The following is a 12,600-nucleotide window of genomic DNA, read 5'->3' as shown; positions in this document are numbered from 1 at the left end:
TTCGATATAAATTTACAACCGCGCATTTAGAGAAGAAAGTTGACGATAGCGGCTCGTTAGCAGGTCAGTCTGAATTTATTTTATTTCGATAAATGCGGATCTGTCGTAGTCATTCCGGCTACGAAAGTAACTTTCGGTCATTCGCTTTCAAATATAACATTGATCATTATAACAAATTATTTGTTTGTTTTTTTTTAATTGTCAATTCAGTTATTTTAATTAATTACAATTTAGTTCAAGGGGCCAAGGAAATAATTTCTTGAAATTAAAATATTAAAATTCGAATTTTAGTTAAAAATAGTTATTTTTAAACTTTAGTTGTAATTTTATGATTGTATTATGATTTTAAATTGTAATTTCACTCTAAGTCACCTCAAGAGCGTACAAATTATTTATTATTAAAATTAAGTTAAACAATTATTATTTATCTGTAATTTACTATTATGTTAAAACTATTTTTCTCATTATCATTCGTATTTAGAAATACTTCACTAGTTCAACTAATTATTAATCTTCCTTTATAATGAGCTAAAATTTGGAGGAATGAAATGACATTAATGATTTATTCCTTTATATTATTTAAAATAATGGAATATACCATTATTTATATTATCTTACTTCCGATACCTTTGCTAATGGTCCCAAAACAGACGTCTTCATATGGTTATAGTTTTATCCACCCTATACGTTCTTTACTCATTGTTTCTACAATGTGTGTCTTACTGTTTGTTTTGTGAACATAAGCTGCAAATAGTACTTGAAACATCTTAATTCTACTTCTATTTTTAAGTATTTTTATATATTGTTCATTTCCGGATTTTTACCAAATATATTCGTTCTTTAATATGGATAGTTAAAGTTTTAATTATTTAAGCTATCGGCCATTTGGTTAAATTCATTTTACCAGTAGCAGTTACCATCTCTCAGGCAATTTATGGGTGCCATTCCAAAAGAACTGTTCTTGCTTTTAACATTTTTTAACCTCTTCGGAATCTTCCCTTTTTCCAATCTTTGGTTATTTCTCATTGTTCGTAATAGTTCGTAGAGCATTCCTTTGAGCGAAATATTTTATTAACAAGCGAAATTCCTTTTTATCCATTTTTTTCACAATAACAAAGGTTGCTTCACTCAAAATGCTATAATACACAAACTAATGATCCAAGAGCTGTCAAATTTATACACGCATCTTTTGATGGTTAGAGCTAACTAAAAAACATATGAATTTAATTCTAGTAGCGTCATCTATGTGTCAGACCGGGGACTTATCAATAGATCTTTTACTGATGGGCAGTGAAATCGATTAAAAAAATCGGAAAGTAATTGCCAACGCACCCGGTAAATATATTGCTATTTTAAGAAATTGGAAAAGTTAAATATTTGTTGTTAATTGTTCTATAATTTTTATTTATTTTTGACTAAAATAAATACCATTATATATTAATGTTCATTAATAAATAAATACGCTGTAGTTTTGATATATAGATCATTGAATATATTTTTACAACTTTTATTACAAAATATACGTAGCATGGATATTTTAATTTCTTCAACTATAATTTCAAATGGAACTTTATAGTTTATATTTTATAATTATATACCTCCAGAAAAACGAATAAGCCTCCAGATATTTCAGACTTCAATAGCTTTGGCGAAATAAAAATTAAATGGCCTGTCTAATTTAAAGAAAAGTCAGAGTCTCGAAAAGTTCGGAAGTTGCCGCGAAAAGTTTTTCGTCGGCTCATAAATCAACTGATGGATAGTTTCCTAAACTGCAACGGCTGAAATTTCGTTTGACTTCCCATTTTACGCGACACTATTCTGAAAGTTGATAAACCAAAGTGACTTTGATGGTTTTATCTCGACATTTCTTGATATAAAACGTTGGAGTTAGCGGAGGGTAGGGTGTTATTCAACAAATATAGAGAGAAAAAATATATTAAATTGATATATGGTATATAACTTTGATATATAATACTGAATCACAATTGAAGCTTAACAATAATTATTTAAATAAGAGATTTGTTTTACTATATTGTGAAAAATTGTACCAAACAGCTTAATATAGTAAAATGTAGAGCGACAATTTTTGTAAAATGAAGGTGCCTAGTGTACTTTACCTATTACCATGCTATAATTTATATTTATATAGGTAATTGTTTAATGAACTTGCAATGGTAGAAAGCGTATCGTATGAGAAAACTTTAAGTTTGTGTTCTAGTCTATCATTTCTAAGGGATTGTTGTTGACTAATAACTTTTGTTCTCTATGAAATTTGTCCGACAAAATTAATTCTGATAATAGAGAATGCTATACTTTATTATGCTATAGCCAGTTACTACTACATATCTCCACTCAATATTTAAAATGTAAAATTGGACATATATTCAAAGTATTGGTCAAAAAATTGGCGTGTGTTTCATTAATTGTTTATTGTTTAATGTAATAAGATATTGCTCGAAATTTCACGAGTTTAATTGTTTTTGTGACACACAATGGTTGAGGAACTTGAAATTGCAAAAAATAATTGATAAAATATTCTGAATATATTAGGATCAAACTTGAAATGCCAAATAGCGATAACACTTCATGTTACCAAATCTTAAATCAGGTATAAATTATACCTTCCATAATTCATGTTGTGTTTCAGCTGTAAAAATATATAACACATATTAAAGAATAAATTAAGCATGTTATTATTTGATGTTATTAATTTGACTTTCTTTTTCATACATGTACGACCAAATATTGAAAGGAAATTTGACAAAACTTACTAAATCATGTATTGTAGGTTACCATTGTGAATATTCACTCATCTAGTTTAAGACCTCAGTTAACTTACTTCATTATTGTTAATATTGTGATGTAAAACTTCCAAAAGAATTAACGATTTCTATTAAGAGATAAAATGATTTTCAAATAATATGTTCCTAAGTTCGGTTTTCTAAAATATTTATTGATTTTCACAGTATATGATTGATCCATTTGGGCTGATAAATCGGATAATCGAGTATCACTTGGTCTATCTAATTATTTCACCAAATAATAAACATTACGAAAATGTCACGAAATTCCTTCACGCATATGTTTGTTTTACTTTCAATGTTTATAGGTCAACAGTTGAATATTGTATTATGCTAACAATACATATCAATTTAATACATTTATGAAAGTATTAATATTCTAATATTCAACACTTTCCCAGCAAAAACCGAAGCTTGGACCTCTTTATTAATGATTTTACCATAATTTTCCAAGAAGAGTGGATTATTTAAGTTAATTAGAAAAAGAAAATCTCCAGAAAGTAGTATTTTTTTAGTTTATTATTAAATATCTCGACCAGAATTCTTACAGAATATATTTATATTCATATATGATAATGTTAAATATTCATTTATGTAATAATTTACGCATAATTTACAATGATAATTTAAAATATTTTTTCTATACTTCATTACTAGTAATAAATATTAATTTATATGTAAACGAATATATAGAAATCCTTGGAACGATAATTACTAACTAATAATCATTACTGAAACAGAAACTCGTTTTGATGGTAAAGCCTTCCGTGATCGTGATTTTTTTTCATAAAGGCTTTTTATTCAAATGACGTTATTTACTGAAATTGTTCACTTTAAACAGGCATTTACTAAGCATAATAAGTACAATGTATGTCTATAATAAAGATATTTTCCATCATCTTCTACAACTTCAAACGTTTCATTGATTTATATCAATCCATTTTAGGACTTATTCAGCATTTCAAAGGATATCTATCTGGCTAAGTGCTAATCTGAAGACTAATCTGTCTAGGGTGTAGAGCAGAGCATTGTTCCACCAGCACGTTGTTGATTTGTCAATTACTAAGCTTTCTGGAAGATCATTGAGAGTTTGAGCTGCATTTTCTTCCAATAAATCTTGCAATTTATTGTCTTTGAACTTTTCTAGCCATCCAGACTGTTATTTGTCATTGACGTCCTATTAAACATGTTAAAACCGAGCAGCATTATCATGAGCTTCTAAAAACATTTGATGGACTTCAGCAGCATTTTTTTGAAGAAACAACAAATATAATGAATGTTGAAAATACAATATTGAGCATTCCATAACTAGAATCTATAGTCACTAAATTGCACTTAAAAATAGTAAATAAAAAATGGTTATTTTATGTAGAAAAATTAAAATCAAATATATTAACAAAAATATAAGCAGTTATACCAGTTAAATGGAGAACTATGTTGTGGGATTCTAAATTATTTCTTCAAACTAAACCAAACAAATCTCAAAATATGAAACATTGCTGTCATTCCTCGAATGAAGATCCTTGGAAATTGACTAATATTTAGACTAATTCTTAAACTAGTTGCAGATTATATCCAGAAATATCGACTAACGAATACAATAAAATTTTAATGCGATTTTATGATATTAATAAGCTATGAGTGTTCTCTAACTATACTGTGTGTATGTTCCTGTAGATCATATGTTAATGAGGAAGTGGTTTCTAAGTTCTCGACGTTATGCGAGTGCTTTTTCCTTCTCATATTTATTCTTCGGTGTATTTATCATACGCAGATCTTATTGCAATCCTGCAAGAGTTGTTTATACACATCTTGGCCGTTCAATTCTATTTTTGTTTTGGAATCTAGTAGATTTCAGTAATTTCTTTATATGTATTTACAATTATTCCCATTCCCAAGTTTTGTTAGATACGTTATTGTTTTGTATATAATCATAATTTTGTATGCATTTAACATAATATGTAATTTGTATATGTATGAAACTTTGGAAAAAGCTAAACAGATGTCTCTATAATAATATAAAATGTAGAAAAGCATAAATAATGGAAATATTTAAATACATACTGTAATACACTTAAATAGAATGTACTGTTCTTTAAACATTAGTTGGTAAATAAGTGAAGCGTACAAAACGATGTAAAGTGATTGGATTTTTAGGAACATTTCTATTCACCAAATCGAATGCAACCTTTCAAATTTTTCAATTCGATATAAATTTCTAATTTCTCCGATTGGTTTGTCGAGCTTTGTACGAAACACGGTCACTGTGTCACACTTTTTAAAGCCTGATAAAAGATTAAAAAAGGGAAACTCCGATCTGCATAAGAGAAAGTGATCGTCCGGCTGACTCTCGATTTTTACCTGGGATTGTTTCTCTGGCGATCGATTCAGTTTTTGTCCATTCCTTCTACGTTGCGTTTCGCTATCTCTCCGCTAATTTGTGGTTGTGGTTTTGTGACAGGTGAGATGTGGACAATCGACTGGCCGATACAGTGGTTATTTGTTTCAAAATACTAATATTTGAAATGATTGTTCATTAAGTCTCAGTGAGTACGTTAAGCTACTTTTTTTACCAAAGCTTCAAATAGTTTCTTGAATAATAACATTATTTGGTTGTTAATTTATTTGTATTGTCAGCTAGCTAATAGACGCTATCCTGTTATTATGAATATTCAATTCGAACTGAAATAAATAATTTAAAAAAAAATTTTAATGTATATTATTATAATGCTTTTTGATGCAGAATATAGCTAGTTTTGTTTTCTAATGCGTAAGTAAATAATGTTGATGGTTTCCTATCTTTACAATAAAGAGCTTCGCAATGAAGCATTAATTTAATTGAAGGTGAAGATGATGGTTTAATTGATGTGTTTACCAACAAGACATTAATACAATTAGGCAGTTCAAGAGGCAGTGGAACAGTTCATTCAGCACTTGGGCTACCGTTGAATATATAAACTAATGAAACTCCAACTTACAACCTCTCAAGGAAATCTGCGATTGCCAAAGTGTTGCAACAAAGCAAATAGATCGCAAATTAATTTATGTATTATGGAATGTAAAAAAACTTTAGAAGCATAGACATTTTTTTTATTCTATGATGAGCAGCTAGAACCAAATGGTCTTTTGCTGATGTCGCTTCGGGGTCGGGATAGTGAGTGTTTTGCGGGCGACAGAGATCCTGGGTTACGACTGGGATAGTCGTAGTTGGTTTACTACCGAGGTTTGTGGATGGGTAGGGATTGAATCAAGGTGTTGTCATGTTCTAAGGCGCCTATGAATACTCTTACACTGAGCATGTCCGTGAAATTCTTCACAAACGGGATGCCTGATTCGGGTGTTGACGTTCCTCATAAACCATAGGGTATTGAGTAGCGCGCGGACTTTTTTGGATTGGAACACTTGGAGTAGTTGAAATTGTCTTTCAGAAACATATCTATACCACACCTGTGCTCTGTAGTGGCAGACTGGACTAGCATTTTGTACAGAGTCGCTTTCTGGGGGATTGGAAGCTTACTTTTTCTGCAGTGGAAATAGTAGGCTGTACATGCCATTGCCTTTGCAAATAAAGTGCTGTATTTGAGCTAACCATTGGAATCTGCGGTCGAACTGGAGACCGAGGTATGAAACTTTCTGGAGCCAGGGTGGACCGTCGTGTATCTGTATCGGGATTTTATAGGTCCAGCTCCATTGTTGGGTCCTTGATTGAGGGCGGGACTTGGGTGTTTTTTCTTTTAGTGTTGGGAATTCCATAATTCTCTAAAATCCTTTTATCTTCTGGGAAACATCATACAAAGACCAATTCGGATACAGGTTGGATGCTCACATATACGTGTCAATGTAAAAATTTTGCTAAAAAAAAACTACGTAATCAGTAGGTATATATAATTAATTAATCTTTGCACTAATAAACTAGTTTTAACATGGAATTAATTTTAAAAAGCAATTTTCTGAAGCTTGTGAATGCAGTGGTTCTGTTGGCTCCTCTAATGGAGCCAATCTCACTTGGCCATTGGCGCAACGCAATTCAAGGGCTTTACTAGTCCAATAGCAACAATTTGCTGGGTCCTGTAATCCATATCCACGTTATAATTGAATGCAGCTCGATATGGATTAAACCTAATGTTTCCACGTTGTTGATTTAGATGATGCCATCAATTCTGTTCAATTTTATCTCGAGCTTCTCGTTGCGTGTCAATTTGACTTGCTCGTATATACCTTTGATTTGCAACATTGCGAGTTTTCCCACCTAAATTAAAACACCTCATTGAAGGCATCTTGAAAACCAAATTTAAATGAAAATGAAGAACTGATTCCTTCAGTGTTTCTGTATAACCATGTATATCACATAGTGGTCCATCAAAACTTACCAAAAAGTATATTGAATTAAAATTTTGATATAAGAGGCGTGATTGTGGTGAACTAGATGCCGACTAATTCAGCTATTAAATAATTGCGAAACGCCGTCAAACGCACGTACACTAAATACTCGTTAAGTTAACTGAACATTTCATATTTTCTGGTCAGTGTTTCTGCTTAGTTTTAATTCTATTTCCGTAAAATCCTTCTAAAATGTGTTAAAAACTTAGAAAAGTAAATTAAATAGGTAAAGTCTCAAGTTATGGCGTGTCCAAGTGAAATAATGATTCTACCTTTTCGTCTAATTACTCAGGCATCCAATCTACAAGAAGGAAATTTTCTCCTGAATAACGTATTCGCCAGCAGAAAAAGTGCAATAAAAAGAACAGTGAACTCAAAATATTACTTGCATACAAATTATTTTTAAACCCACAACAGTTCAAAGAACTTATTAAACAGTGGCAACTTAAATAAACATCAGTTTTTTACTTCTGTTTTATATTTATAAGCAGTGAAATAGTATACTAAAATAAGTTATAGGGTTATTATTTTCAAGCCAAATAATCCGCCTTTGTTTTTATTTTCTCCAAAAAAAAAATAATTTTATTACATTATCCCGTCATTTAATCAAAGGAAAAAGCAAACTGAATGCTTTTGTAATTAAAATTAAAGTAATTATGTACTCTCGATTGTAAGGTTGTTCAGTCTGTCATTACAAAAATTATTCAGTTATGCTAACTTGGATGCTATCTAATTTTTGATCTGCACGAAAATACCTTAAAATCTTTTTAGCGTTGATTTTCAAAAACCAAAATTATTTGTACCTCATAAATATTAAGCATTTGCATGTATTTTAATCTGCGATACCTGTTGGTCAGAACACCAACCATTAATATATCCAATTGTTAAACCACATAACTATTAAATTTGATACTAAAAGATGCTAATTTTGATAAAATACAAGTTTTTCATTTTAAATTCGTAATTATTACTGTTGCTTGATTTGCAAAAATAAACTGCCATCAAGTCCATCAAACACTTTTAGAAACTTATGGTGTTATTGCTCCATTATATTCCAATTGCCAGTTTTGGTTTTAATGGCGCATATGTCGTAATTTTGATAAAAATGGCAATGAGGGGCCTGCTTTAGGAAGAATAGCTGTTGATCAATCAGTTTTTTTCAGATGTTGGTGATGAAATTGCTATTAAAATAATTTTATGTCTCTATATACTTTCAATTGTTCATATTAAAGGCCTTTATAAAGCGAAAATAGCAGTAAATGATCAAAATACATACAAGTATCTAATACATAAAATTGATTAATTTATTTTGAAATATTCTTAGACATTATTGCTTTCGTTCAGTTCATTTTTCTCATTGAACCGTAATATTAAAAGCTTTAAAATTATGGTTACCAGAAAAACAAAAACTAATAACCCATATAAAAACCATATAACCAAACCGTTACATTTAATTTACTGTATGTATGAAAAGAAATTTGTTTTTATTGATTAACAGCTTCCAATTTTGTATTTCCGTCTCTATATTTTTAATGAAAAGAAAAACTAATTATAGCACATTTCTTACTTTCTACATAATTAAAGTTATAGCTGCTATTATTCTTTAAATATTCATTATCATTTTTTTTTCTCAGACATCCCGGTAATGCTGGACGGAAATTGGCAGGTCTGCCCGAAGATCTTCAATCCCGGATAGACCTGGAGGAATGCCCTCTAAGGGGTCGTCCCGTATGCCCTCCGGCATCGAACAGGTTCCGTACGGCCGATGGTACTTGTAACAATATGGACCACCCCTGGAGAGGCTCTTCTATGTTTCCAATGCAAAGATTCATAGCTCCGGTATATGAAGATGGTAAGCTGAACCATAGATTGTACAGATTTTTCACAATAATTCTTAAAATTAGAAAAAAATCCTGTAAAACCAATTTATAGTCCTAATAAATAATTAAATTTTACAAAATGTGTCGAAACACAAAGAAATCTACGAAGAATTTTCGGAGTGTTTTGATTTTTTACATCGTTTCGTTCGTTCGTTCGTCTCGATCGATCGATCGTTTTGATATATATAGACGGCATAATAAATATGATACTTTACATTATCGATCGTATCGACACAAAAAGGAATAGAGGGAAAAGTGCCAAACGAAACCTAACAGCACCTCTGACAAATGGGCCATCCGCCTGTAATATTTCTCCAACGGCGTGTGGTCTTGAGTGCTCTAAAATGATATTTTATCACCGAGGGCCTCAAGACGAATGCCCGAAACGTAACTTTAGCAATTCTTAAAGGAACTCGCGATATTATTCGCTTCCTGACGGTACACGATGGCCCAACTTTCATTTTATTAAAAAAGACATCAGTGTTTTCTAAAACATACGTTTTGCCAGTTTAGGTTTGGCAGGAAATGGCCATATTTCATAAATGTTTCGATATATGACAGTCTTTATTGACGAATGGTTTGCAGTTTTGCTGTAATAGTACAGTGGTTGAAAAGTCCCACATCTAGATCTAATAAAGAATATTTTCTGAGCAGATAGAGTGCGCGTTCTTTTTTTACTGATGGATAAGAAAACTGGCCCTGGTTTTAAAAGTATTTATTTATGAAATAAACTTAACTAACAATATATGCTGGTTAAACGGATATTTTATGACTGTGTTCTGCCTTGTGTAAAAATAAACTCGAACAAATAAACTCGAATTGAAATACAATAAATGTATTGTAATTCGTAAGGAAATCCAAATTTTCCGTACTTAGTAAGTTATTTCTGTACAAGCAAATAATATAATCTATACGGATTTATGAAATTCAGTTATGGAGATATTCTGCAAGAGGTATATCAAAATAAAGTCATGAGAAGTATTGTGGAAACAGCCAGATACTATAACAAATATTCTCACCCAACAATCTTAAAACCAATATGCTGCAATTCTTGATAGCAGTGAACTAGGACGCAGATTCAAGACAACAAAATCATGTGTAGACTCTCTACAGACTCTGTAGAGAAAAATTGTAAGTTAATCGTCAACGACTACAACTAATACTGTTAGATATAAAACTACTATAAAAACTATAATATTAAATATTTATGCTACAATATGATACATATAGCCTAAGACAACTTTTACTAATAGTGAACTCTAATTATTTTCAAATAACATTAAAATACTTAAATAAATATCTGTACGTTAAAACAAATTAAAATATATGCAAATTATATTCAAAAGAGGAGTGAACCGAAGTCACAAAACACTCAAAACACGAAATCCACATAACTTGTGAACAAGTTTAGCATTAATTTGCCACCAGAGGGCACGACTGACAATTTGAATAGCCGGAAATTTAATATATTTTATTAATAAAAATGCAATATAAGCTTAAAAATATATTTTATTTAAATATATTTAAAATTTGCATGATTTTGAAATGTTTTTTTAAATATTTTCTTTGCTAAATATTTATTGTGAATATAATGGTACATCATCCACATAAGCTATGTTATATTTAGATATTACAATAAAAAATGTTTCATTTTTGCATTTTGCTATTCTGTTCACTTTTCTCATCCACCAACAAACAACACCTAACTATTATCTTTCTAATTATGTCTCACTCAGAATGCTCAAATCAGTTTATCGTTTTGAAAAATACAGGCATTTGGTGATTAAAGATATTGGACAGATAAATATATCTTATATATTAAAGATATTGGACAGATATATTAAAGATATTGCTTGTTAAGTTTTGTGCATAATCTGGGAATTGAACAGAACAGTCAAGATATCATTTACCAACAAAGTAAAAAAAGTATCTGGCTTTTTCAAATTACATCTATCATACTGTCATCTGCATAACTCTGTTTTTCCTTGTACTTTAATTGTTACTATAAAGATGTCTTTGAATGATAAATATATGTTATAAATATATATTTATTATTAATAATAATACATATAATTTTATAAAAACCTCCTAAGAACACGAAAAATTAAAATATTTATATTTTACTTGCAGGAATCTTATTATAATATTTGAAATAATATTTAACTTTGATTTCTATTTTGCAAATGGTAATTACAAAAAAAACCTGTCAAAATTATAAATTGCTTTTCTTATCTTTAATGGATTTAATTAATGGATTAATTTTTAAGGGAATTGCATTTATTGATACTCTCCATAGTACAAAATTTGTGAAATAATATGGAAAAAGTATTTCACAACTGGTGAGAGTAAGAGGTTTAATCATAATCATATAAAATAATTATTAACAACATGAAAATATTAAGTTTGCCAACTAATTTTATTTAATTCCTAGAACAATGCAAACATTTTAAAATGTGATGAGCGCATCAACATGTAAAAATAACTATCCATTAAACACACTATACTCAACAATCACTTCTTAGCTTCTTTCCAAAAAGAACTATATCCTCGACCTAAAATATAAAGTACATTCATTAAACACAGTATTTTTAAAGAAAAGAGTCACTTACCTATGTTATTCTTTATACATCAGATATATCACTAGTTTCAAGGTGTTACTCCTTCATTTTTTCCTTACTTCCTTTTCCTTACTTCTTCATTCTTTATGTCTCAAATATGCTTGCTAGCAAGTTTATTTCTTACTTTATAATTTGAAAAGATACTAACATAATATCCTCTTATAATGCACTTGTCAGCTCTTATTTTTTCATAGTACTTAGCCATTGTGTCCAAAATAATTTAAACCCAGTTAACAAATATTTGACTTTCAAAATAGTAATAAAATATATACAAAATACATCATGCAGTAATACATACCCATGTACAAATTCATACTTGTTTATAATTTCTGCCATTATTGACGGATGAATTGCCTAATGACTCCATTTATACATTTTGTACCAGCAAATGAAGGTAATATTCTTAATTTAAGATTTTATTATGTCTACCTCATAGTGAAATTTACACATATACATTCTTTTCTCTTGGGAGTGAATATATCTTCTGGTGATTTTAGATCATTTTGTAACCGTCACAGAATTGTAAATGTTTGAAATATCTTGATACTCTTTTAAAAACGATTAGACGGTACATATCATTTTAGCAATAAATATTGCTTTTTAGGAAAATAACACTACACGTACCGTAGAAAAATGATTCACAAGACATTTCATTTTGGTATGCCATTGTGAAAAGTATGGTTATAAACAAAAGAGTACGGGGTTCCTAACCAAACGATGAAAACCGTTAAATGATATTTGTAGACCGAAACTTTCCGAGAAGAACCGAACGACCCAGGAATTGATTTCGATCACCCCGAACGGATAGATTTTCGCCGAATCCATGCCGAATTTTCGCGCAGGTGTTCGGGCAGACCCCGAATATTCGCTTTGTTCAACTCTGTTCTCACTACAAAAGTTGGAGATTTGATCGCGTTAGCC

The 12,600-nt window shown here is 30.1% G+C and overlaps 1 protein-coding gene across 5 annotated transcripts in view; it reads left to right on the top strand.

Annotated features, from left to right (window-relative positions):
* LOC143196017 (salivary peroxidase/catechol oxidase) overlaps positions 1-12,600 on the top strand; it is a 73,847-nt gene that overhangs the window by 52,781 nt on the left and 8,466 nt on the right. For all 5 annotated transcript variants that reach the window (XM_076403613.1, XM_076403602.1, XM_076403608.1 and 2 more), the window contains one exon: positions 8,816-9,033. In XM_076403613.1, the coding sequence (XP_076259728.1) occupies positions 8,816-9,033 (218 nt within the window). The remainder of the gene's footprint in view (positions 1-8,815; positions 9,034-12,600) is intronic.

Source organism: Rhynchophorus ferrugineus, unplaced genomic scaffold (assembly GCF_030347505.1).
Source record: "Rhynchophorus ferrugineus isolate W39M unplaced genomic scaffold, kcgeb_rfMv2 rfM1, whole genome shotgun sequence".
Classification (NCBI taxonomy): Eukaryota; Metazoa; Arthropoda; class Insecta; order Coleoptera; family Curculionidae; genus Rhynchophorus; species Rhynchophorus ferrugineus.
The sequence above is the reverse complement of the archived record's forward strand: the minus strand, read 5'-3'. Positions and strand labels throughout refer to the sequence as shown.